The 24,727-nt window shown below is 45.2% G+C and overlaps 1 protein-coding gene across 1 annotated transcript in view; it reads right to left on the bottom strand.

Moving 5' to 3' along the window:
• LOC115463050 (arylsulfatase B-like) overlaps positions 1 to 24,727 on the bottom strand; it is a 188,165-nt gene that overhangs the window by 107,434 nt on the left and 56,004 nt on the right. Inside the window, exon 3 of the mRNA XM_030193236.1 lies at positions 4,160 to 4,350. Within this exon, the coding sequence (XP_030049096.1) occupies positions 4,160 to 4,350 (191 nt within the window). The remainder of the gene's footprint in view (positions 1 to 4,159; positions 4,351 to 24,727) is intronic.

Here is a 24,727-nt window from a genome sequence, read left to right as displayed (position 1 = left end):
CCATAGCAACCTATGGAACTTCGTAAATCTTAAGTGCTTTGAAAATGAGCCCCTAGGAGAATAAAAGAATATCAACAGTACAAATCCTTTAATCAATGTTCAGCGCATGAAGCCTTTCACAGAAAGGAACCATATAAATACTGAACAAAATAACAGAAAGTGTTGAATTTTGTGGGACCCATGACACTACTGAGTACCACTCTGATACATCATTGTTCAAACTGACAGCAAAATAAGATACAAACCACTTTAAAACCTGCCCCCTATTCCTACTTCAGCAAGCCATCGCAACAGGTTTCAGGAGTGAACTGTAGCAAAAGCTGCACCAAATCAACAAATATAAGCAAATAAGCAGATTTAGAGCTCTTTAAGCCAGTGATTTCCAAACCTGTCCTAGGGAAAACCCAGTCAGTCAGGATTTCAGGATATCCACAATGAATATTCATAAGATCAATTTGCATACACTGCCTCCTTGGTATGCAAATCTATGTCATGCATATTCATTGTGGATTTCCTGAAAACCTGACTGGCTGGGGTTTGGGAACCCCTACTTCAAGCCATATAAAATAGTATCAATTTTCAGGAACACATGACTTCCAAAATTCATGTTGATGCTTAATCAGAACAAAATTTGTCTCAATAAACTCATCCAAATGATGTTGAACCACATTCAATCAGTTTACTAAAGAAGGACAAATTGGAGATAGGACAACAGTTTTCACACACAGAAACAGGGATAGTTGTTTTTTTTTCTAGATTTGCAGCGATTTCTTTTAGTTACTCTGAACCTCCACCAGAGAAGATTTCTGGTGTTTGAATAGGACCTCAACATTCTTCCCTGTAAAGACCGAGGCAAATAATTTGTTTCATTTATCTACTATTAACATATCCTCCATTTATCCGATGGTCATCTTGTGAACTGACTCTTTCATGGACTTTTTTCTTTGAATGCACTTAAAGCTTTTTGTTTCAGTTTTTGCCTCTAGTGCAAGCTTCTTTTCAAGTTCTCCCTTGGCCTGACATTATTTTTTTACATCTAACTTGTCAGTGTGTTTATGCTGAGCCCTAATTTTTTGGGGTCTGAATGACAGTTTTTGAAAGATGTCCTTTTGGCTTGAACTGCCTCTTTCAGTTCCCCATTAACTCATGTGACCTTTTTAACGCAGGGAATATATTTTATCTGGGTTTCCTAAATGGTACGTTTTAAAAATGTTCATATCTCATACAAAACTTTTAATCCTGACAACCACTCCTTTTAGGGTTTTTTTGTTTTGTTTGTTTGTTTTTTACCAATATCCTCAACTTATTACAGGCTCCCTTTATAAAATCCAATTCTACAGCAGGTAGTCTTTTTTCTTCATGACTTTCTTACAGTGATTATGACAAGGTTGATTGTATTATGACCATTCTTACCAAGCAGTCCTACCATTGTTTCTCTTCATACCAGGCCTTGTGTGCCAGGAAGGACTAGATCTAAAGTAGTTCGTCTCTTAGTTCCAGGACCAGCTACTTCAGAAGCAGTCACTTACCACCCTAACATCTTCTGATGAGATTTTAATCAATCAATACTGGCGTAACTGAAATCTCTCATTATTATTGTTTTACCATATGAGTTAGCCTTCCTGAAAACTGTTAGCATTTCACTGTCTGTCTCTTTATCCTGACTAGATGGACAGTAGCATATCCTCACCACAATAATCCTGACTAGATGGACAGTAGCATATCCTCACCACAATACTCTTCTCTGTCACACATGGAATTCCTAGCCATAAAGGTTTCACATTGCATTTTGGTTCCTGTACAACTTTTACTCTAGGGCGGGTGGGAGTTGGAGGGGAGGGTAGAAATCAAACACAAAGACTTTAAGCTCCCCTTTACCTTTGTAAACAAACAAACAAACATAATATTTTAAAGGAAATACATGGGGACACGTTCCGCTTGATATTCAGCATTATTTAACCGGTCAGGAACAGCTCCTGGCCTGTTAAATAGCCTTAAGCCAGTTAAGTGCTAATATTCGGTGCAAGATAGCAGGCTATCTTGGCTGAATATTAGCACTTAGTGGCTAGCCCATTCATTAGCTATGTTATGCGACACAGTCGGTTAGCACCAATATTCATTGGCTGACTGGCTAAGTTTAGTGACCAGACAGACCCACATAAATAGCAGGTCTATCTTTGGCTGCTGTAACTTAGCCAGTCAGCCAATGAATATCAGCTTAACCAGCTTTATTCATAGTGGCGAAAAAAACCCGGAAATTCAATGCCGGTCACTGGATACAGAATAGCATTGAATTTCCGGGTTCACCAGCAACCATGGGAGGCAGCCCAGCTAACTTCCATGGTCTGAATATCGGCCCCATTGTAAATATATCTCTGGAGGGCATATTGAAGTTTAGCTGTTTTTTTTTAATGGATAACGGATGTCAGGTGATCTTGGAATTTGTTGGTTCTGTAATGTTGTACCAAGTTCAATAAAGAATAATGATTTTAAAAATGTATATTCCTCTTGATCTATTCAAGAACAGAAGATAGTAATTATCCCCCGGATTCTGTATATGGCACCCAGAATTGTGTGCCCAAGATGTGTATGCAAATGAATTAATATGTGAATTATCAATAATTGGGTGCTAATAACCAATTATTGATGTTAATTGGCATTCATTAAAATTTATTTATTTATTACATTTGTACCCTGCGCTTTCCCACACATTGCAGGCTCAATGCGGCTTACATAGTAAATATAATTACAATTACAATTATAAAGTCTTGAAGGAGAATATTATAAGCAGTGAAAGTGGGGTTTTGAGGATAAGTAAGTTGAACATGTAGAGGCAAACAAAGGAAAGGATAAGCAAAAGGAAAAGAGATTGGGAGAGGTGAGGAGAGGAGGGATAGAGAGGAGAAGATAAAGGGCAAGGATGAAGAGGAAAAGATAAGGGTATAAGGAGATTGGGGTATATAGACTAAGGTATAATAATCATTTGCACATGCATCTGGCTGCGCACTATTCTATAAGAATTGGCGCCTAACTCTACTAACGTGAAACTCAAAAGGGGGCATGGCCATGGGCATGTCAGAGGCATTACAAAAAGTTGCATGTGGAATTGGAGAATATGGCCTCAGTACGCCTCACTTGGGTGCCAGTATTTACACCAGGTTTCGGCAGGCATAAATCTGGCATCTAAAGTTGGGTGCAGGAATCGGTGCTAAGCATGATTCTATACAGGGTATGCACCCTTTATAGAACTGCAATTAGTGCCAATTTTTTTTCGGCGACAAATTTTGAGCGCTATTTACTGAATCCATCCCTATTTAATCTGTAAACCACAAGGGTCCAACCAGATTTTAAGTCTCTCCAACTGTCAGGATAGTTACTGGACAGAGTAGCACTGTGGCAAAGGGAACTTTTAGTGCCTCCTCTCTACTTAGCTTATGTGCTTGAACTCACAAACTGACACAAAGACAACATGGTACCCCTTTGAAGTTGGTACCTGGGACAATTACCCTGCTTCTCCCCCCTTTGTGATAGCCTTACCAACAGTACTATGCCAGAGTGCCAGTATCTGCTAGCTACACTTTGTAGTTACTCCTCTCTATTCCCTGTACTACGAGTTACAGTACGGAGCTCTTTACCTACTGCCATTAGAACAGACAATAGCTACCTTAGCTTCCGGAAGAGGCTAAAAACCTCTCTCTTCCCAAAGACCGTTTCTTAACAATCCATTACTACTTTTGTTTCCTTGAACCATCCAATGACTACCCTACAATGTTCTTTTGTCATGTATACACTCTAAGAGTTTCTGTTTTTGCCTGACCCAGAATGTAAACAGCACTGAACCCTGGAAAGGAGATATTAGTGGTATACAGAATTGATTTGATTTACAAGAGCAGGGGGAACCAAATTCTGTAGTTTAATATTTGTTCAATATGCACTGAGTATTAACCTGATCTGATTATTGAGTACTATGGATTCTACTTCAGTGTAGTCTAAATGGAAAGATGGAGAATATGCAGAACAGCATTGCTCCATAAAGCTACAAAATGTATTAGCAAACTTATTGGTAATAACAGGACAGAACGATTAAGAATCTAAGGAACTCTCGTATTTTGTTAAAAGGTATAAAGTCTGTATAAATAGAAATATAAAGGAACTATACCTTTTCTGGCTGGTGTTTAGTTATTACGTCGATGGCCCTTTGAGTAAATATGTTCGTTGAGTAGATGTTACTAAAACCAGTTGCAACTTCTTCTCCATCTCGAAAATCCAGAGCACATAGTGTTTTATTCAGTTTCTTAGTGAAAAAACATCGCTTATGGGTATAATAATCTTCAGAACCAAGAAAATAGCCTATGACCAGAAGGGAAAGGATTCAATCAAATTAGCAACATAAAATATGGAACTACCAGCCTCTACTAGCATGCAATCATTTACCAGCATTTGCCTTCTATTGTGGCCAATAGTCAGCCACAGCATCCCTACTTAAAGTTATTGTTAAACGTTTTTATTGATGACACTTCAATAAATTACATGCCATTATCCATATGTACATAACTTTAACAATATAAATGTTCATCAAGAGATTATTTGCTAATTTACGTTTCAATTTGTTTATTAATTTTAAACTTTTAACAAGAATACCCTTGTTATTGAAATATAGCCAAAATACAATTCAATGAAGAAATATGAAAGAAAATTACATTAAATAATAGTAGTTCTTTAAAATAAAAAAATGTTTGCTTCCTTAGACCTCATTAGTTGGAGGAGACGAATAGAGTTAGGAGAAATTATAACAATGATTCGACACATAAAAGGTGGCGTAATTTTCCCATTTCTACTTTACAGTTGTTTAGAATCAAGAAAAGATTTTAGGCAATCAGGTGAAAAAAATAAATATTTAACCTGATCCAATCTAACAATGCATTTACACGGGTAGGCAAGAAAAAACATCCCTCCTATCTCAATAGCTCTTGTTTTCAATGCTAAGAAGGCTTTCCTCCTTTGTTGGTTCGATTTCGTAACATCGGGAAAAATTTGTACCTTGATTCCCCCCAAACAGGTTTTCAAATTCTTAAAATACTGTTTCATTATGTTATTCAAGTCCTGTTCAAATATTAAAGACACTATCAATGTAGTCCTTTCTGTTCTTTCGTCCAAAGTTTGTTCAAGTATAGCTGAAATGTTATCAAGATCTAACTTAGCTTCTTGAGTTTTCCCATTCTCTCCTTTAGAAGCAGGAATATAATATATTTTATTTACTGGTGGCATAGCTTCCAGAGGCATTTTCAATACCTCATTCAAATATCTTTTAAATAAATCTAACGAAGTAACACCTGAGAGTTTGGGAAAGTTCAATAGACGTAAGTTTAACCTTCTATTAAAATTTTCTATTTGTTCCATTCTTCTCCGAAGCTCAATATTATCTTTCACCACATTTGTTCTAAATTCTTGAAAAGAATCTACTTTCTTTTGAATATCAATCACTTTTCCAGCTACTTCTTCTTTTAACAGGTCTACTTTCAAATTTATCTCCTGAAATAAGTTACTAACTTCTCCCGATGTTTGCTGTAAAGTTATATCCATCTTGTTCAGCTTTGCCCAAATCATTTTGAGATTTACCTCCTGCGTTCTCACCGGGGCTCCAGCCTCTGCTCTCAGCGTCTTTTGCAATGCTTCCCGACCCTCACTGTGGATTCCACTCACTACACTTCCGGTAGGGCACTTTTCCACTTCGGTATTCATCATCGACGCTGGGCACGGAGGTCTAACAATCGATGGTGGAGAAAGAGATGCGTCCTCTCCCCGCGGGTCCTCCTCTTCTCCAAGGAGTCCTGCTATGGGATCCGTCTCTTTACCTATCTGGGAGACCGGCGAGAAGAAGCGTTCAAATCCCGTCTGGGACGAAGAAGGAGTCGAGATAGGTGGGGGCACTATCCTCGTAGACCCCTTCCATTTCGTATGGGGCATTTTGTCGGCGGACAGTTCCTCCCTTTTTTGGTTCCTCGAGCCGCTTCTCCGCGCTGCCTGTTACGCCGCCATCTTGATTTGTCTCCTGCCATTATTTGCTAATTTACAACAGATTGCCATCAACTTTTCACTTTATACCCCCATCCCTGTCTTTAATACTAGGGCTGACCCTATATCATATACGCCTTGTTTTATTAAGGATTGTACAGGAAATTCTCATACTCCAAATTGACTCAACATCATTTAAATAGTCAAAAGTTCCTGCCTTCAATACATGGTGTTCCATACCGCCACCAACCCTTTAATTATTATTTCTCTCGCTGTAACCTATATGGTCTGCAAACCTTTATATAGTAAAACTGTTCAAACTTATACCTAGTCAGGTCTATATGTTACAACCAATTCATCATCAGTCTATATCACTGTAATGTATCTGCCTGTATTTCAAGAGGACACACATCCTTTATAGGCATCCACCAACTTTGGTGTTATTAAATGTGACAGACACAGATTTTCAACTATATTGAACATGGTACATAACTCTCTTCTTATGTTTTGCACCTTCCAATTAAACCAACACTCAAAGGAACTTTTTTACAACAAATTAATAAGCACCTCCTCTGTGGAATCCTTTCTCCCTACCCTCCCCCTTCCCTTTATCTCTTTCCCCTACCCTCTCTCTTCTTGTTTCCCCTCGGATTTATATGTGTATGCATAAAGTCATAAATGTGTATCTTTGACTGCTTCCCTGTCATAACGTGTTAAGTACAAGGCTCTATCCTCTTTGAGTTAATGTGTCTAACACTATCCCCCAAAGTTTTAGAAAACGCGCCTTGCGGCGGCATGAACCCTTTGCTTCTCTTGCTTCCCATGTCATCAATTGGTGTGTCTGATTGCGCCAATGCCAATATTCAGGAGGCTTATCTGAAGTCCAAGATTGTAATATGCATTTTTTCGCCACCTGACACAGTTTACGACATAGAAGTGTCTCATCTGCGGTTAAGCCCTGAAATGCTCCTGGGCAGTCCAGTATCAATTGCAGAGGAGTACCCGCTATTCTACGTGATAGTAGTGAATTCAAATAATTTACTATCTTCCACCAGTAGCTCTGAATCATTATACAGTCCCAAAACGCATGGTAAAAAGTGTTATCCATAAGATTGCATTTCAAGCATTTTGGTGTAAGGATCCCTCCAATTCGAGATAATTGAGCTTGTGTAATATAGGTTCTGTGTAACACCTTGAATGCACATTCCCTATAATTGGCTCCACTTATTAGTCGGGGAATACTTTTAATATAGGCATCAATATCCCAGTTAGATAAGTCTGCTCCCGTATCTGCCTCCCACCGCCGCCGGAGGTGTGTCAACCCCACCACCGGTGTCAAGGTCCACAGTTGCTTCTGAAGTTGCGAGATTGATGGGGTTTCGTCTGAGATGTCGTCAAAAAATTTTCGAATTTTCTTGCCTAATTGAAGTTTAAGCACTTCCCCATCCAGGGATTGAATATAATGCCTAATCTGACCATAACTAAAAATGTACCTCCAGTCTCCCTCTAGTGTGAGCTGTTCTAAAGTTTTTAATTTCCCTTCCCCATCTAAAATTGTTTTCAAACATATTAAGCCCTTTTCCTCCCATTGTAGAAAGACTGGGTTTTCCAGTCCTGGTGGGAACATCGGGTTTCCCCGTATAGACAACAGTTCTGATATGCTCGGGTTACCCCTCAGTTTCCTTGCTAAACCTCTCCAAGCCGCCCGTAAGGGTGACAAAAGTATACAATGTTTCAACGTCTGTGGCAGGAGGGTGTTGTCTGTATGCAGCAAGGTAATTAACTTATAAGGACTAAAATAAGCCTTCTCTAGCTGTAGGGGAGAATATATATGCGAAGAAAACACCCAATCCCTCACCACCCTTAATAAGCTAGCAAGGTTATAATATTGCAAATTAGGGAGACCCAATCCTCCTTGCTGCCAGGCCCCTAGCAAAAAGTGCATCTTGAGCTTAGCTTTTTTCTTTGCCCAACAGAACCGTCCAACTAACTGATAGAATCGTTTAATGTCTTTTTGGAGTAAATTCAACAGCAGAACCTGCAGGACATATAACCACCTGGGCAGGATTACCATTCGAATAAGGGCAACCCGGCCCACCAAGAGCACAGGTAATGCTCTCCAGGTGTCCAGCTGTTGCTCAGTTTGACTGAGTAGCCTAGTAAGATTCAACTTATATATATCCTCCATCTGAGCCGTCAGAAGGACCCCCAGGTACCGAAAAGAACCATCTGCCCATCTCAAAGGGAAAACTTCTTTCCAAAAAAAGCAGGTAATCAGAGGTATAGCCACGGCCTCCGATTTTTCTAGATTAAGCTTAAATCCGGAGTAATCTCCAAATTCTGCAAAAATTTCTACAAGATCCGATAGGGACCTACGTGGGTTAGTAAGAATCATTAACAAATCATTGGCGAATGCCGCAATTTTGAACTCCGCCTTCCCAGTCGGTACTCACCTAATAGTCCTACTAGCAATGATATCTCGGATGAAAGGATCTAAATAAAGGGCAAAAAGTAACGGTTCCCCAGTTAATCTCAAATGTCTCCGACCATGTTCCGTTTACCAAGACCCGCGCTCGAGGAGAGGTATACAAGGCATGAATTGCTTGCACAAACCAGCCAGTGAATCCATATTTATTTAGGACTGCAAATAAAAAGAGCCAGTCTACACGATCAAACGCCCTTTCGGCGTCGAAGCTGATCAATAATGCTTGCTCCGCAGAGTTCCTTAATGTATCCAATGCCATCAAGATGCTACGCAAGTTTTTAGTAACCGAACGACCCTGAACAAAGCCCACTTGTGCGTCGTTAACGAGGTTTGGCAATACCTTTCCTAATCTGTTGGCCAGTATTTTTGCTATCAGTTTTACCTCAGAGTTTAACAGGAATATAGGTCGGTAAGAAGATAACATCATTCCATCTCTGTTCGGTTTGGGTAAGACCACTATCTGGGCCAAATTAAGACCATCTGGTAATCCACCCTTTGTCACCCAGTCATTAAATACCTTAGTCAATGTAGGGACAATTTGATCTCCCATTAATTTATAAAATTCAGATTTGAACCCGTCTGCTCCCGGCGTCTTTCCTAATCTACTTTGGCCGATTGCCCAGGTAACTTCATCACAACTTATAGGGCGTTCAAACATTGGATTTCTGCCTGCATTAATAGGGGTGTTTCTATATTTTGTAAATACAGGTCACTTTGCAGTCCCTGGTTGTCCCCTGCTTTATAAAGCTGTTGGAAATAGTTATGAAAAGCTTCCCGTACCTCCCCTTCTGAATGTAGTAGCCTCCCATCTCTATCTTTAATAGCCACAAAATGCCTGGAAGCATACTGTGGCGCTATTACTTTAGCTAGGAGTTTGCCCCCTTTATTGCCATATTTATACAGCTGGAAACAATAATACACCTGTGATTTCACCGCCCTCTCATGTAACAGGGAATTCACAGCTGTTTGGACAGACATCATTTCCTTTCGCACCCCAGGGGTCGGGGTCTTACCATATTGTTTTCTCAAATTTACTAATTGCTTTTCCAAGCGCAGTATTTCTCGATCTCTTTGTTTTTTTGTAATGGTTGGCGTAACTGATAATTTCTCCCCTTATGACCGCCTTTGCTGCTGCCCAGAATATCGACGAGTCTCCCACCGAACCTTCATTGAAATGTCTGTATTCTTCCCATTTAGCCATAAGGAATTCACGAAATTTAGGATCCCTATAAAGATAACTGGGAAACACCCAACCCCTATTTTCCCTACTTAAAGTTAACAGATTAACTTTAAATGGGGATATTCAAACACATAAAGGGCAATTCTATAACAGTGCACCCACATGCGTCCCTTAAGTATGTACGTGTACAGAAAACTGTCACTTTCATGATTTTTGTAGAGTTTGGTTTTGACTGGTTTGGACTACTGTAGTATTTGTTATGTGGGACTGCCTGCTGTATGTATACATGCATTGCAGGTAGTGATGAATTCGACAGTACATTTGTTGTATAGCATGTCAAAACATGATCATGTTATGCCCTACTATCAGAAATTGAATTGGCTAATCATGCAGAATAGAATCAAATTTAAACTTTTGATGATGGTTAATTATAGGGTGCATCATGATTCATCTCATTGTTTGTTAGACTTATTTTGGCTGAAGGGGGTGTTTCGATTGGACAACACCTCTGTCATGTTTTCTCATGGAAACCTTGGGTTGTGAGCCCTTGGACCACTGCCAAGGAGCGGCAGTGGCAGGCAAAACCCCCCCAACAGCACTGGGCAAGCTGGAACACACGGACTGGAACACACTGGACTGGAACTAGGCTTCACCTACACTTGACTGCCGTTCCCCAGGGGTTGAGCCCCTAGGTGCAGGCAGCCGGAAGGACTTACTGGACAGAGTGAATCAAGACAAACTTGACTCGACAGGGTACAGGATACAGGGTCTCAAGCAGGCAGGAAACAAACACAAGCTTGGCTAGAACAGGGTTCCAGGTACAGGGTCTCAAGCAGGCAGGGAACAAACACAAGCTTGGCTAGAACAGGGTTCAGGGTACAGGGTCTCAAACAGGCAGGAATACAGACTAGGGATACTAACTAAGAAACAAGGCAAGACAAGGCAGAAGTGCTAACTGCACAAACACCAACCTGGACCTTTGGCGCAATGTAAAGGCAAAGACAGACAGTTTCCAGGTAGTTAATAAAGGCCATCCACTGCTGAAGCTCAGCTGCAGGAATCACAAGGCAGCTACGGGTGCTGTTCAGGCACAAACAAGAGAAGCAAGTCTGGCAGCCTGGAAGATCCAGACCAGACTGGGCTGAAATCTGGAACGGGTGACAGTCCATAACAGCCACCGGTTCTGGCCACCAGGGAGCGAGGTGAGCACAGACAAGAAAACAGTCACTACGTGACAGTACCTCCCCCTTAAGGCCCCTCCCGGCCTCCACGGGTAATTCAGGTCTGCATGGGTAACAATGGTGATACCTACGGAGGAACTTCAAAACATGACCAGGGGTAGCTGGGCTGGAGTTTGAACTTGGCTGGGACTGAGCAACTTGGCTGGAACTTGACTTGGACTCAGCATCTTGGCTGGAACTGGAACTCGGCTTAGGCTCAGCATCTAGGCTGAACTGTGACGCGGTCCGAACACAGCATCTTGGCCGGAACTGCAACTCGTTGTGGACTCAGCAACTTGGCCGGAGCTGGAACTTGGCTTGGACTCCGCATCTGGGCCAGAACTGGAACTCGATCCAGACTCAGCATCTTGACTGGAACTAGAACTCGGCTTGGCCTCAGCATCAGCTTGGCTGGAACTGCAAATCGGCTTGGACTCAGCATCAGTTGGCTGGAACTGCAACTCGGCATGGACTCAGCAACTTGGCTGGAGCTGGAACTCGGCTTGGACTCAGCAACTTGGCTGGAGCTAGAACTCGGCTTGGACTCCGCATCTGGGTCAGAACTGGAACTCGATCCAGACTCAGCATCTTGGCTGGCACTGCAACTCGATCCTGACTCAGCATCTTGACTGGAACTAGAACTCGGCTTGGACTCAGCATCTTGGCTGGAACTGGAACTCGGCTTGGACTCAGCAACTTGGCTGGAGCTGGAACTCTGCTTAAACTGAGCATCTAGGCTGGAACTGCAACTCGACATGGACTCGGCATCTTGGCTGGAACTGCGACTTGATCCTGACTCAGCATCTTGACTGGAACTAGAACTCGGCTTGGACTCAGCATCTTGGCTGGAACTGGAACTCGGCTTGGACTCGGCATCTTGGCTGGAACTGCGACTCGATCCTGACTCAGCATCGTGACTGGAACTAGAACTCGGCTTGGACTCAGCATCTTGGCTGGAAGCGCCCTTCAGGCTGGACTGCAGGTAAGCCTGGAGCTTGGGATTCTTAACACGCTTTCTCTCAACGGCAGCTTCCAGAGTATCCCGCAGGGCTGGGTCAGAGACAAGTAGGCGGTGGTTTTCCCAGAGCGGGGTCCTAGGATCAATGGCAGAAACTGGGTTCACCATGAGCCCAAGCCGCCGGACACGCTTCCTCTCCGCTGAAGCTTCATGCAGCTTTCTCACGCGTGGATCAGACAAAAGTTCTCTACGATATTCCTCAAGTGTCATGAAAAGATCAAAAACAACAACAAAGCCAGAACCGAACTTCACAAGGGAAACAGGAGCAGAACCCAGAGGGTGACCCAGATTGCCAACAGGGGCAAATGTTCTAGGCTGGATGCCTAGCTGAAGGGGTGATCTTGTCGAGCTCATGGCCTTTAAATTCTGTCACGTTTTCTCACGGAAACCCTGGGTTGTGAGCCCTTGGACCACTGCCAAGGAGCGGCAGTAGTAGGCAAAACCCCACAACAGCACTGGGCAAGCTGGAACACACGGACTGGAACTAGGCTTCACCTACACTTGACTGCCGTTCCCCAGGGGTTGAGCCCCTAGGTGCAGGCAGCCGGCAGGACTTACTGGATGGAGTGAATCAAGACAAACTTGACTCGACAGGGTACAGGATACAGGGTCTCAAGCAGGCAGGAAACAAACACAAGCTTGGCTAGAACAGGGTTCAAGGTACAGGGTCTCAAGCAGGCAGGGAACAAACACAAGCTTGGCTAGAACAGGGTTCAGGGTCTCAAACAGGCAGGAATACAGACTAGGGCAGTGATGGCGAACCTTTCAGAGACCGAGTGCCCAAACAGCAACCCAAAATCGAATTATTTATCGCGAAGTGCCGGTACTCATTATGGGCGGGGTCACCACATATGACTCCACCCCTATGATGGCCACACCCCTTTACACCAGCCATGGCGCATATAAACAGACATCATTGAAAATATTATACTAGTATAGGAGAAAAAAATAACATGATTTTCTTTCATTATAAATCATTTCTGTAAGTTGTTACAGCTCCAGTATTCCCAGTGCAAAATAAGACAGCAGATGTAAATTCTCAAATTGGACATATTCCAAACACTAAAATGAAAATAAAATGATTTTTTCTACCTTTGTTGTCTGGTGATTTTGTTTTTCTATCCATATTGGTCCTAGTCGCTGATTCTGCTGCTCTCTATCTGTTCTCTTAACTCCGTTTCCAGGGCTTCCTTTCCATTTATTTCTTTACTTTCCTCCTTTCTTCTTCATTTCTTGCCCTCCATCCATGTCCAGCAACCCTCCTCTCCCCTCCAGCCGCCCATGTCCAGCCACCCTCCTCTCTCCCCTGCCCTCCCCTCCAGCCACCCATGTCCAGCCACCCTCCTCTCCCCCTTGCCCTCCCAGCGGCAGGCCTCCCTCCCACCCAGCACCAGGCAGGCAGGCAGGCCTCCCTCCCACCCAGTATTAGGCCTCCCTCCCTCCCAGCACCAGGCCACCCAGCACTCCCACCCACCCAGCACCAGGCCACCCACCCAGGCCACCCAGCACCAGGCCTCTCTGCCACCCACCCAGAACCAGGCCTCCCTCCCTCCCAGCACCAGGCCATCCACCCACCCAGCACTCCCACCCAAGCACCAGGCCTGCCGCACTCCCACCCAGCACCAGGCCATCCACCCACCCAGCACTCCCACCCAAGCACCAGGCCTGCCACACTCCCACCCAAGCACCAGGCCACCCGGCACCAGGCCTCCCTGCCACCCACCCACCAGACATCCCACCCAGCACCAGGCCGACCTCCCTCCCCTCCCACCCAGCAGCAGGCACTAGACCACCCACCCGGCGTCAGGCACCAGGCCGACCTCCCACCCGGCGTCAGGCACACGGCAGCAGGCACCAGACCACCCTCCCTCCCACCCACCCGGCGTCAGGCCGACCTCTCACCCAGAGTTTGGGCGGGACCAGAGTTTGAAAGACGGAAGGCGGGCCAAACCAGCAGCACGCTTTCACCGCTACTACTGACGTGGTTTTAACAGCGACAAGGGAAGACTTTTAAATTTTCTACTCAGAGGGAGAGAGGGAGGGCGGGCGGGCTGGTGCCGGGTGGGAGGGAGGGACAAAGGAATGCTTGACGCCGGGTGGGTGGGAGGGAGGGCTGGAAGGGGGTGAGGCAACCAGCGGCTTGCGTGCCCTCTCTGGCACGCGTGCCATAGGTTCGCCATCACTGGACTAGGGATACTAACTAAGAAACAAGGCAAGACAAGGCAGAAGTGCTAACTGCACAAACACCAACCTGGACCTTTGGCGCAATGTAAAGGCAAAGACAGACAGTTTCCAGGTAGTTAATAAAGGCCATCCAATGCTGAAGCTCAGCTGCAGGAATCACAAAGCAGCTATGGGTGCTGTTCAGGCACAAACAAGAGAAGCAAGTCTGGCAGCCTGGAAGATCCAGACCAGACTGGGCTGAAATCTGGAACGGGTGACAGTCCATAACAGCCACCGGTTCTGGCCACCAGAGAGCGAGGTGAGCACAGACAAGAAAACAGTCACTACGTGACAACCTGTTTGTTAACAGTTCCAGATTTTTGACTTTCATTTAGAGGATACAAGGAGGTGTATCCTCTCTGTTGCAGAAGCAGAAGAGTGGAAAAATTACCTGTAACTCTCAGAACACAGAAGAATCCAGGGGTTTTTAAAAGACTGCTCAAGCAGCATTTGTTGGGACAGGTTGAATAGTGAATCACGCAGTTGATGGACAAAATATGGCGATCAGTTTATTTGTTATGTCTTTATTGATTTTATATTGTATTTGATGTGTTTTAAAATGTTTTATTATGTATGTTTGATATGTACTTCTCTGGAAAGGGGCAATGTATAAATGGAAATAAACGGAAAATGGAAATGTAAGTGGTTGCCAAACACCTAAGTATGAGTGTGAGGATGTCTTCAGCTGGTGGGGCTTGGGGATCCCAGCCAGTAAAACCAACAAAGTTTGCCACTATTAAGTGGGCCTGGACCCAAACAGCATGAGCCCCTGCCTAACTGAGTCCACCCATGGTTACATCACTAGCACCCATGTGTTGTTATAGAATAGGTTCTCACCAAGTGGCATACGGAAGCTTAAAACAAGGTGCCCCCTTAAGGCTTTACTTACCAAGCTATGTAAAGGTTTTGCAATTACAGTACAATAAGTGCCAAAATTAATGCCTCTGTGTTAACTGTTGACAGCATTCCCATCATTTTGCCATGCAGTTCACACATAGAAAAAGTCTCTACCACACCTAGCAGATAATGCACAATGCAGTCAGCTACACCTCTAGAGGTGGTGTTAACTGCTCTAAATTATCTGCCACGCTGACAGTTAACATGCAGTTCTGACCTCCACGTTAACTCTAAGGCAGTGTCCTTCCATTCCATGCCCATTCTACACCCCTTCCAATTAGCTGTTTAACATTGGAATTACCGTGCAATAAATATTGGCATGTAATACTTCCCAAGTTAAACAGCTACCACAGCTTAATAAACAGGCCTTTTAATAGGTTAAGTCAGCTAAATATACCTGGTTAAAGTTAACTTATTAACAGCTATAAATCTGAGGCCAGATATTTTTACAATTAGACTTAGCTGATTAATTTTAACTGGACAGTGCCAATATGCAGTGCCATCAAGATAAAACAATGATTGTCAACCACTGTGTTGGGACACATTCGTGTGCCATCAACAGCTGGGAAGTATGTCACCAAACGTTTGATAGACAGCAAGCTTTTTCTTTCCTTAACCATGTGTGCAGCAGGTTGAGAACCAGGTACTAGAAATCTCCATAAGTAGTCCATCTGTCCCCACTCCCAACTGGAAATGTTGCAGGCCTCTGGCCCACCCCTCCCACCACAGCAGTCACACCATTACATTGTAGCATGATATGATGAATTTTCAAGAGTTATTGATTTTGCTGAATACAAATATATAAAAATGTTTGGCAAAGACTTTTGAAAATAACTTGCTCAGAAAGTAGATTTGGCTCCATCCTCCCCCTTTCAGACCACTGATAGCCTGGAACAATAGAGTCAATCAGTAGGTAACAAAAACTCGCTGGGTGGATACTGGAAAGTCAATCACCACATTGTCCAATAACAGAATCTGCATATTGACAGCAATCAAAAAGACTGGGTTTAACAAAAGACAGACTATCTACCTGAAACTCCTAGACAATGACTTCTTAATCCTGTCAAGTACCTTCTGGGGTGTATACCACAGTAGATGACAGTAGTTGGTCAGCCAGGAAAACATGTGACCAGCTAAAACAACATTTTTATGTCTCCATCTCAAAAACCAGAGAGAACTAGTTTCACCTATCCCTGAGTTTTGACTGGATCAATACACCCCACACCACCTGACTTTAGCCTATAGCCCACCATGAATTATAAAAAAAAACTTGAACACAGTCTCTGCCTCTCTCTTTCTCTGGACCTTGGATCTGCATTTTTTCTCTAGACTCTGGACCTGCGCCTATGGACTCTCCCTGACGATCATGATATTATATACTTGATCATGGTCTTCCTTTGGTGTTTCATGGACATAGACCATAGAAGTCTGCCAGGCTCTGTCCTTATGTTCCAACTACTGGCTTGCCATCAAAGCCTACTCCAGCCTATCTGAATTTGTCTTGTCATATGCAGTACATAGACCGTTAAAGTCTGCCCGGTAATGTCTTCACATTCCAAATTACTGGAGTTTCCATCAAAGCTCTCTGCAGCCTATCCAAAGCCGGATCGCTATATGTGAAACTCAGACTGTACAAGCCAGCCCAGCACTGGCCATAGCTGATACGCCAGAGTTGCCATCTAAGCACCACTTGACATGCAAACACATATACAACCCTTTAAGTGTACAGCACTGCGTACGTCTAGTAGCGCTTTAGAAATGATAAGTAGTAGTAGTAGTTTTTCACACCATTCATTTTCTAATTAGAGATCTTCTATGTTCATCCCACGCCATCTTAATTCTGCCACAGTTCTCTTCTTCACCACCTTCCTCAGGAGGGTATTCCAGGCATCAACCACCCTCTCCGTGAAAAAGAATTTTCAGACATTAATCCTAAGTCTACCACCCCGCAACCACAATTCATGTCTTCTAGTTTTACCATTTTCCCTTCTCTGAAAAATATTTGTTTCTATATTAATACCTTTCAAGTTTTTAAACATCTGTATCATATCTCCCCTGTCCCTCCTCTCCTCTAGGTATATTCAGGTCTTACAGTCTCTTCTCATACGTCTTTTGACACAATCCCATATCATTTTTGTTGCCTTCCTCTGGACCGCTTCAAGTCTTCTTACATCTTTTGCAAGATGCAACCTCCAAAACTGAACACAATATTCCAGGTGGGGCCTCACCAATAACTTGTACAGGGGCATCAACACCTCCTTTCTTCTGTAGGTTACCCCTCTTTCTATACATCCTTCTGGCTCCAGCCACCATGATTCGTCACCTTCAGATCCTCAGATACTATCACCCGAAGGTCCCTCTCCCTGTCTGTACATATCAGCCTCTACTCCCTAAATGCATTTCAGTCTGCACTACTTTGCATTGAATTTTAGTTGCCAAACATTAGACCATTCTTCTAAGTTTTGCAAATCCTTTTTCATGTTTTCCACTCCCTCCAAGGTGTCCACTCTTACAAATCTTGGTATCATCCGCAAAAAGGCAAACCTTACCTTCTAACCCTTCAGCAATGTCGCTCAAAAATATATTGAATAGAATCAGCCCCAGTAACGATCCTTGAGGCACCCCACTACTTACCTTTCCTTCCTCCAAGTGAATTCCATTAACCACCCCCTCTGGCTTCTGTCTGTTATCCAGTTCCTAATCCAGCTCACCACTTTGGGTCGTAACTTCAGCCTGTCAAGTTTATTCAAGTGCCTCCTATGAGAAACCCTGTGAAAGGCTTTGCTGAAATATAAGTAGATTACATCTAGTGCACGTCCTTGATCCAATTCTCTGGTCAGCCAGTCAAAGAATTCAATCAGATTCATTTGGCATGATTTACCGTTGGTAAAACCATGTTGTCTCAGATCTTGTAGCCTATTGGATTCCAGGAAATTCACTATCCTTTCCTTCAGTATCGCTTCCATTACTTTTCCAGTAACCGAAGTGAGGCTTATCCAGCCTGTAGTTTCCAGCTTCTTCTCTGTCACCACTTTTGTGAAGAGGGACCACATCTGCTCTTCTCCAATCCCATGAAACCTTCCCCATCTTCAAGGATTTATTATACAAATATTTAAGAGGACCCACCAAAACCTGAGCTCCCTCAATATCCTGGGATGGATCCCGTCTGATCCCATGGCTTTGTCCACCTTTACGTTTTCAAGTTGTTCACAAAACACTTTCTTCCGTGAACGGTGCTATATCCATTCCATTCTCATATGTACTTCTGCAAGTCAATCATGGTCCTTCTCCAGGATTTTCTTCCTTGAACAGAGAACAGAAGTATTTGTTTAGCACACCTGCTTTTTCCTTATCAATATCCACATAGCGGTTCACTGCATCTTTCAGTCTCACAATTCCATTTTTAGTCTTCCTCCTTTCACTCATACACCTGAAAACTTTCTTGTCACCCCTTGTTGCATTTCTCGCCATTTGCTCTTCTGCATACGCTTTTGCCAGACGTATTTCTTTCAGTTTCATCCAGTTCCTAAATACATTTAGGAGCATAAATTATGCTCATAAATTCATAAGCACGAATTTAGGAGCATAAATTATGCTCATAAATTTAGGAGTATAAATTTTAGGAGTGTAAATTTAGGAGCATAACCTTTATAGAATAATGCTCTAAGCATGATTGTTAAAATCTCAATTAATGAATTTCTATCTAAACCTTTCACACTCTTGTGTTCCTTAGTATTTAGGCATGAGCATTCCCCCCCCCCCCCCCCCCCCCCCGTCTCCTCATCTACTATAAGCTCTGAGCCTTTCTAGCTTTCTTTTTACTTTTAAAATGCTGCTCAGCATGTCTAGCATATTCTAAAATAGGTGTCAGTCTACTAGTGCGGTGAGTTATCATGTGTTTGGTGATAAAGCTGCTAATCTGAGGAAGGCTGATTCTTTTGCCAGCTTCTTGATTTTAATATACCTACAAAAGTTTTTACTATGTGTTTTTGCTTCCAACGCAATCTTTTTTTTCAAAGCCCTCTTTGCCTTCCTCATCAGCACTTTGCATTTGACTTGCCATTGCTTATTATTTTCAGTTGGATCCTTCTTCCATTTTCTGAAGAACTTTCTTTTAGCTGTAATATATTCCTTCACCTTACTTTTTAACTATGCTGACTTGTCATTTGGCCTTCCTTCCTCCTGTTTTAATACATGGAACATAACTAGCCTTGTTTTCCAGGATGGTATTTTTGAATAGCACCCACGCCTGATTTAAATTTTTGACCTTCGCAGCTGCTCCTCTAAGATTTTTTTTTCACCGTTCTTCTCATTTTATCATAGGCTCCTTTTTGAAAGTTAAATGCTAACGTATTGGATTTCCTGTGTGTACTTACTCCAGAGGCAATCAAATCTGATCATATTATGATCACTGTTATCAAGCGGCCCCAACACTAATACCTCCTGCACCAGATCATGCACTCCACTAAGGACTAGGTCTAGACTTTTTCCTCCTCTTGTTGGCTCCTATATTGGATGAGATTGAAGAAAATTTCTCAAGATAAGTATCACTCATTTAAGAAGAAATTCTGCTTAAGCTATCACAGCTAGTATAAGCTTTCCAAGTGAATAGATTATTCTGTATCTCAAAATGTTTCTCTGGTCATTTATATTATAGACAGAACAATTTGGTGGAGTTTTTTTATGACTAATGATTGTGGAGAGCCAGCCACGGATATGAAGGTTTACCTTACATGTGAATGAGAATCTCATGGTGTCTGAAGTCTTTTTTCTCCACCTTTTGGATAAGCTGCTGATATCTTATATGACCCTTCTAGAGATACAGAATAAAAAAGTGGAGATTGGTTTGTGAATTGTGATTATTGACTCCATTGATTCTTTGAATGTGGGGTAATTGAAATCACCCATTATTACTGTGTTCCCCAGTTTGTTAGCCTACTTGCTCAGTTTATAGGATTGTATGCTCCTTGGATAGCCAGTATTCCTCGTAACAAAGCAGAAGGAGAAACAGGAAAACATGGAAGTAAATAGCACTCCTTCCTTACAGCCAGGAAATATGAACCTGGTAACAAGCAGAAGTCAATGAAGCCAGAAGGATAAACACCTAGAGAAGATAAAATGAGAAACCGAATAAATCAGAAAGGGAGGTACCCAAGATTCATCTGATGTGACTAAAAGAAAGAAAATTATTAGGTAAGACAATTTGCCCTTCCTTATCATCAACAGGAGATGAATCCACAGACTTGTGGGATGCATCAAAGCAGTCCTCATTATGGTGGGATATCAAAAGGTAAGCAGAAAAGCGAAAGACACAAAGGATGCCACCGAGCCACTCTGAGATGTAAATTCTGAGAAACAAAATGACAATATGACCCAATGGAAGCTAACCTTCGCCCAGAGAGATGGGAACCAAAAGCCATGAGAGAAAGGCGCCACATGCCAACAATGAGAGATAGACACGCATCCCACCAAGAAGAGGGGTATGTCCCCACCTCCACTACCCCAGGAAGAGGACAGACAGCAGGCACATGGCAGTGTGGCACCCATAATGAGGGACTAACATATTGAAACTGAGCAAGGAAGCAAAGTCTGAGTTCAAGCTTGGGTAAGCACCACCAAATGCGAGAAAACTCCAAACCTACCCTGCAAATATGCAAGGTCGACCAAATAGAGTCAGAGTAGGGGGACCCATACTAGTAAGAAGATGAGCATAAAAAAAAACAAAAAAAACAAACACTGTTCCATATCATCATGCTGATCAATCCATAGACTGGTGGGTTGTGTCCATCTACCAGCAGGTGGAGATAGAGAGCAAACTTTTGCCTCCCTATATGTGGTCATGTGCTGCTGGAAACTCCTCAGTATGTTCTCTATCTCAGCAGGTGGTGGTCACACACAGCAGCAGCTCTGGCTAGGCCTCCAAGCCTAATTTTTAGGTTTTGTTGAGTGCCTGGGGTTGAGGGCTCTTCTTCAGCAAGTGCAAACCTGGTGGCGCCAGGTCCCTCCTTTTCTCCCCCCTCCCGCTGGCTCCGTTAAAAAAAAAAAAAAATTTTGAACGTCCTTAAAGGCGTTTATTTCGACGTTTATTTAAACGTTTATTGCAGCTACTCACTGGGACACCAGGTCGTTACAGCTCGGAGCGGAAAGCAGGTAATTTTTACCTTTTTATAGCTGGCAGGGGGTTCCCCGATTGATCTCCACATGGCCTATGGTGTCGGAGGGCGAGGGCGCAAAGAGTCGCTCCCCGGATCGCTTGGGCGCTTCTAGAGGGGATGCGGGGGTCTTAAAGTCTGATTCGCCCTTGTTGGGTGACAGTTTCGTGACCGATGTGTGTCCCGGTCCTTCCTCCGGTGTGGCGGTTTTTCCCGCCATAAACGCCCATCCCCCGCTGCTCGCCTCCGCCATCTTGGCCGGCCACGCGGCTCGGACGGCTTCTTCTTGGGCCGCCCTTGAGGTAGGAGACATTAATGCCATGAACGCCCTTAATTTGGGCGACGGCACAAAAGCGGCTAAAGTTAAGCGCCGTTCTTCCCGCGCGGCTCCTTCGCGGAGTGTCGCGCCGGACGCCATCTTGGATGCGCAGCATGTCTCTCCCCCGCTCTTGCGAGCGCCGGTTGAGGGTGCGTCTAGGGCTGTAGCCCAGGCTGCGGAAGTGCACAGTCTGGGGGGTTTCTCCCCCGAGTTTGTTTTGCTGCTGCATCAGGCCTTCCTTATGCAAAACGCTGCCCCTGCTCCCTCGTCTGGTAAAGAGGTTGAGGCCCCCGGAGGTAAACGCCCTCGGGTTGATTCCCAGGCCTTGGAGGACTTTGTCTCCTCCGATGTAGATGAGGGCAGCGTATCTGAGTTCTCCCAACGGTCCTTTGCGGATTCCTTGGAGGAGACGGATCCCCGCTCGGATGGAGCGGATGACCCCTCTGCAGCGCGGCTCTTTAGCTCAGAGGATTTGCCCAACCTGTTAGTGCAGGCCATGGGCATTTTGAAGATTTCCTCTCCGGAGGACATCTCTCCCTCAGCCCCTGTTGGCTCTGCCATTATGCTGGGGACGAAGCGCCCGCCTAGAACCTTCCACGTGCATGATGCCATGCACACCTTAATTTCGGCTCAATGGGATGTCCCGGAAGCGAGCCTTAAAGTGGCTAGGGCTATGTCCCGCCTCTATCCTTTGCCTGAAAGTGAACGTGAGGCCTATCTGTGGCCTACCGTGGATTCTTTAATCACTGCGGTGACTAAGAAAACGGCGTTGCCGGTGGAAGGTGGCACGGCCCTAAAGGACGCCCAAGACAGAAGATTGGAGGCGGCCTTAAGGTCGTCCTTTGAGGCGGCTGCGTTAAGTTTGCAGGCCTCAGTTTGCGGCTCCTATGTGGCCAGGGCGTGCCTGACTATGGTGCAGCGGGCTTCCCCCTCGGATCATTCCTTGAGGGCTGATGGGCTTAGCCTATTTGGCAGACTTGCTGTATGATGTCTTGAGGGCCTCAGCTAAAGGCATGGCTCAGACAATCTCTGCACGGCGGTGGCTTTGGCTGAAGCATTGGTCTGCTGACCACGCCTCTAAATGCCGCCTGGCTAGATTGCCTTTTAAAGGCAAGCTGCTCTTTGGGGTCGAGCTGGACAAAATCGTGACCGATCTCGGCACGTCTAAGGGCAAGAAGTTACCAGAGGTCAGGGCTCGGGCTAGTACTCGCCCCGGTACCTCCAGAGGATGGTTTCAGGAAGCCCGTCGGTACCGCCCGGGCAGGTCGGGCTCCTCTGCCCCCTCTTCCTTCAAGAGGAACTTCTCCCCCAAGCAGCATTCCTTTCGCAGAGACCGCCATCCCGGAGGTGCTCCCTCCGGTCCTCCCCCAGGGTCTCGTACCCAATGACGGGGCCTTGGTCCACGCCCCAGTGCAGATTGGAGGACGGCTGTCCTCGTTTCTGGGCGAGTGGACCACAATAACTTCAGACGCTTGGGTGCTGGAAGTCATCAGAGACGGCTACAAGCTAGAGTTCTGCCGACCCTTAAGAGACGGGTTTGTACTCTCTCCCTGCAAGTCTCCGGTCAAAGCTGTGGCAGTGCAGCAGACCTTGGACAATCTGATCTGCCTGGGTGCGGTCGTTCCGGTGCCAGAAAATCAGCTTGGCAAGGGGCGTTACTCCATTTACTTTGTGGTACCAAAGAAAGGAGGTTCTGTACGGCCTATCCTCGACCTCAAAGGGGTCAATCGGGCCTTGAAAGTTCGGCACTTTCGCATGGAGACTCTCCGCTCTGTTATAGCGGCAGTGAAGGCAGGGGAGTACCTGGCATCCTTGGACATCAAGGAAGCGTACTTGCATATTCCCATCTGGCCTCCTCATCAACGCTTTCTGCGTTTTGCAGTCCTGGGCCAACACTTCCAGTTCAGAGCCCTCCCGTTCGGGTTGGCTACTGCTCCGCGGACCTTCTCCAAAGTAATGGTGGTCATCGCGGCCTTCCTGAGGAAGGAAGGAGTACAAGTCCATCCTTATCTGGATGACTGGTTGATCCGAGCCCCCTCTTATGCAGAGTGCGGCAAAGCTGTGAACCGGGTGGTTGCTCTTTTGAGCTCCCTGGGGTGGATCATCAACTGGGAGAAAAGCCAGCTGCGCCCAACTCAGTCCCTGGAGTATCTGGGAGTTCGATTCGACACCCAAGTGGGCAGAGTGTGCCTGCCAGACAATCGGATTGTCAAGCTTCAGGCTCAGGTGGACCAGTTCCTACTAGCCTCTCCTCTTCGGGCTTGGGACTATGTGCAGCTGTTGGGCTCTATGACGGCCACGATGGAAGTAGTGCCCTGGGCCAGGGCTCATATGAGACCACTACAACACTCTCTGCTGCAGCGCTGGACTCCGATGTCGGAGGATTATGCTGTGCGCCTTCCCTTGGACCCAGCAGTGCGCAAGGCGCTGAGCTGGTGGACGCAGACAGACAAGTTGTCTGCAGGAATGCCTCTAGTGACCCCGGAGTGGTTTGTCGTCACGACGGACGCCTCTTTGTCGGGCTGGGGAGCCCACTGCTTGGGAAGGACAGCGCAGGGGCTCTGGTCTCCTGCAGAGGCAAAGTGGTCTATCAACCTCCTGGAACTCAGAGCCATTCGGTTGGCGCTTTTGGAGTTCATCCCGGTACTGGTGTTGAAGCCAGTACGGGTCCTGTCGGACAATGCCACGGCTGTGGCCTATGTCAACCGCCAGGGAGGTACCAAGAGCGCCCCTCTAGCCAAGGAGGCCATGAATCTATGCCAGTGGGCGGAAGCGAACCTGGAACAGCTGTCAGCGGCCCACATTGCCGGAGTCATGAATGTCAAGGCGGACTTTCTCAGTCGCCATACCTTGGAGCCCGGAGAGTGGCAGCTATCTGCTCAGGCGTTCTTGGACATCACGAAGCGCTGGGGCCAGCCGAGCCTAGATCTGATGGCGTCATCGGCCAATTGCCAAGTGCCGCGCTTTTTCAGCAGAGGACGGGACCCTCGATCCCTGGGAGTAGATGCTCTTCTCCAACAGTGGCCGATACAAGAGCTTCTCTATGTGTTCCCGCCCTGGCCCATGTTGGGCAGGGTGCTAGACCGGGTGGCAAAGCATCCAGGCCGGATAATCCTGGTGGGTCCGGATTGGCCCAGACGTCCCTGGTATGCGGACTTGATCAGGCTCTCAGTCGACGATCCTCTGCGGCTGCCAGTGGAGCAGGGCCTGTTACATCA

Source organism: Microcaecilia unicolor, chromosome 2 (genome assembly GCF_901765095.1).
Source record: "Microcaecilia unicolor chromosome 2, aMicUni1.1, whole genome shotgun sequence".
In the NCBI taxonomy this organism is placed as follows: domain Eukaryota; kingdom Metazoa; phylum Chordata; class Amphibia; order Gymnophiona; family Siphonopidae; genus Microcaecilia; species Microcaecilia unicolor.
The sequence above is the reverse complement of the archived record's forward strand: the minus strand, read 5'-3'. Positions and strand labels throughout refer to the sequence as shown.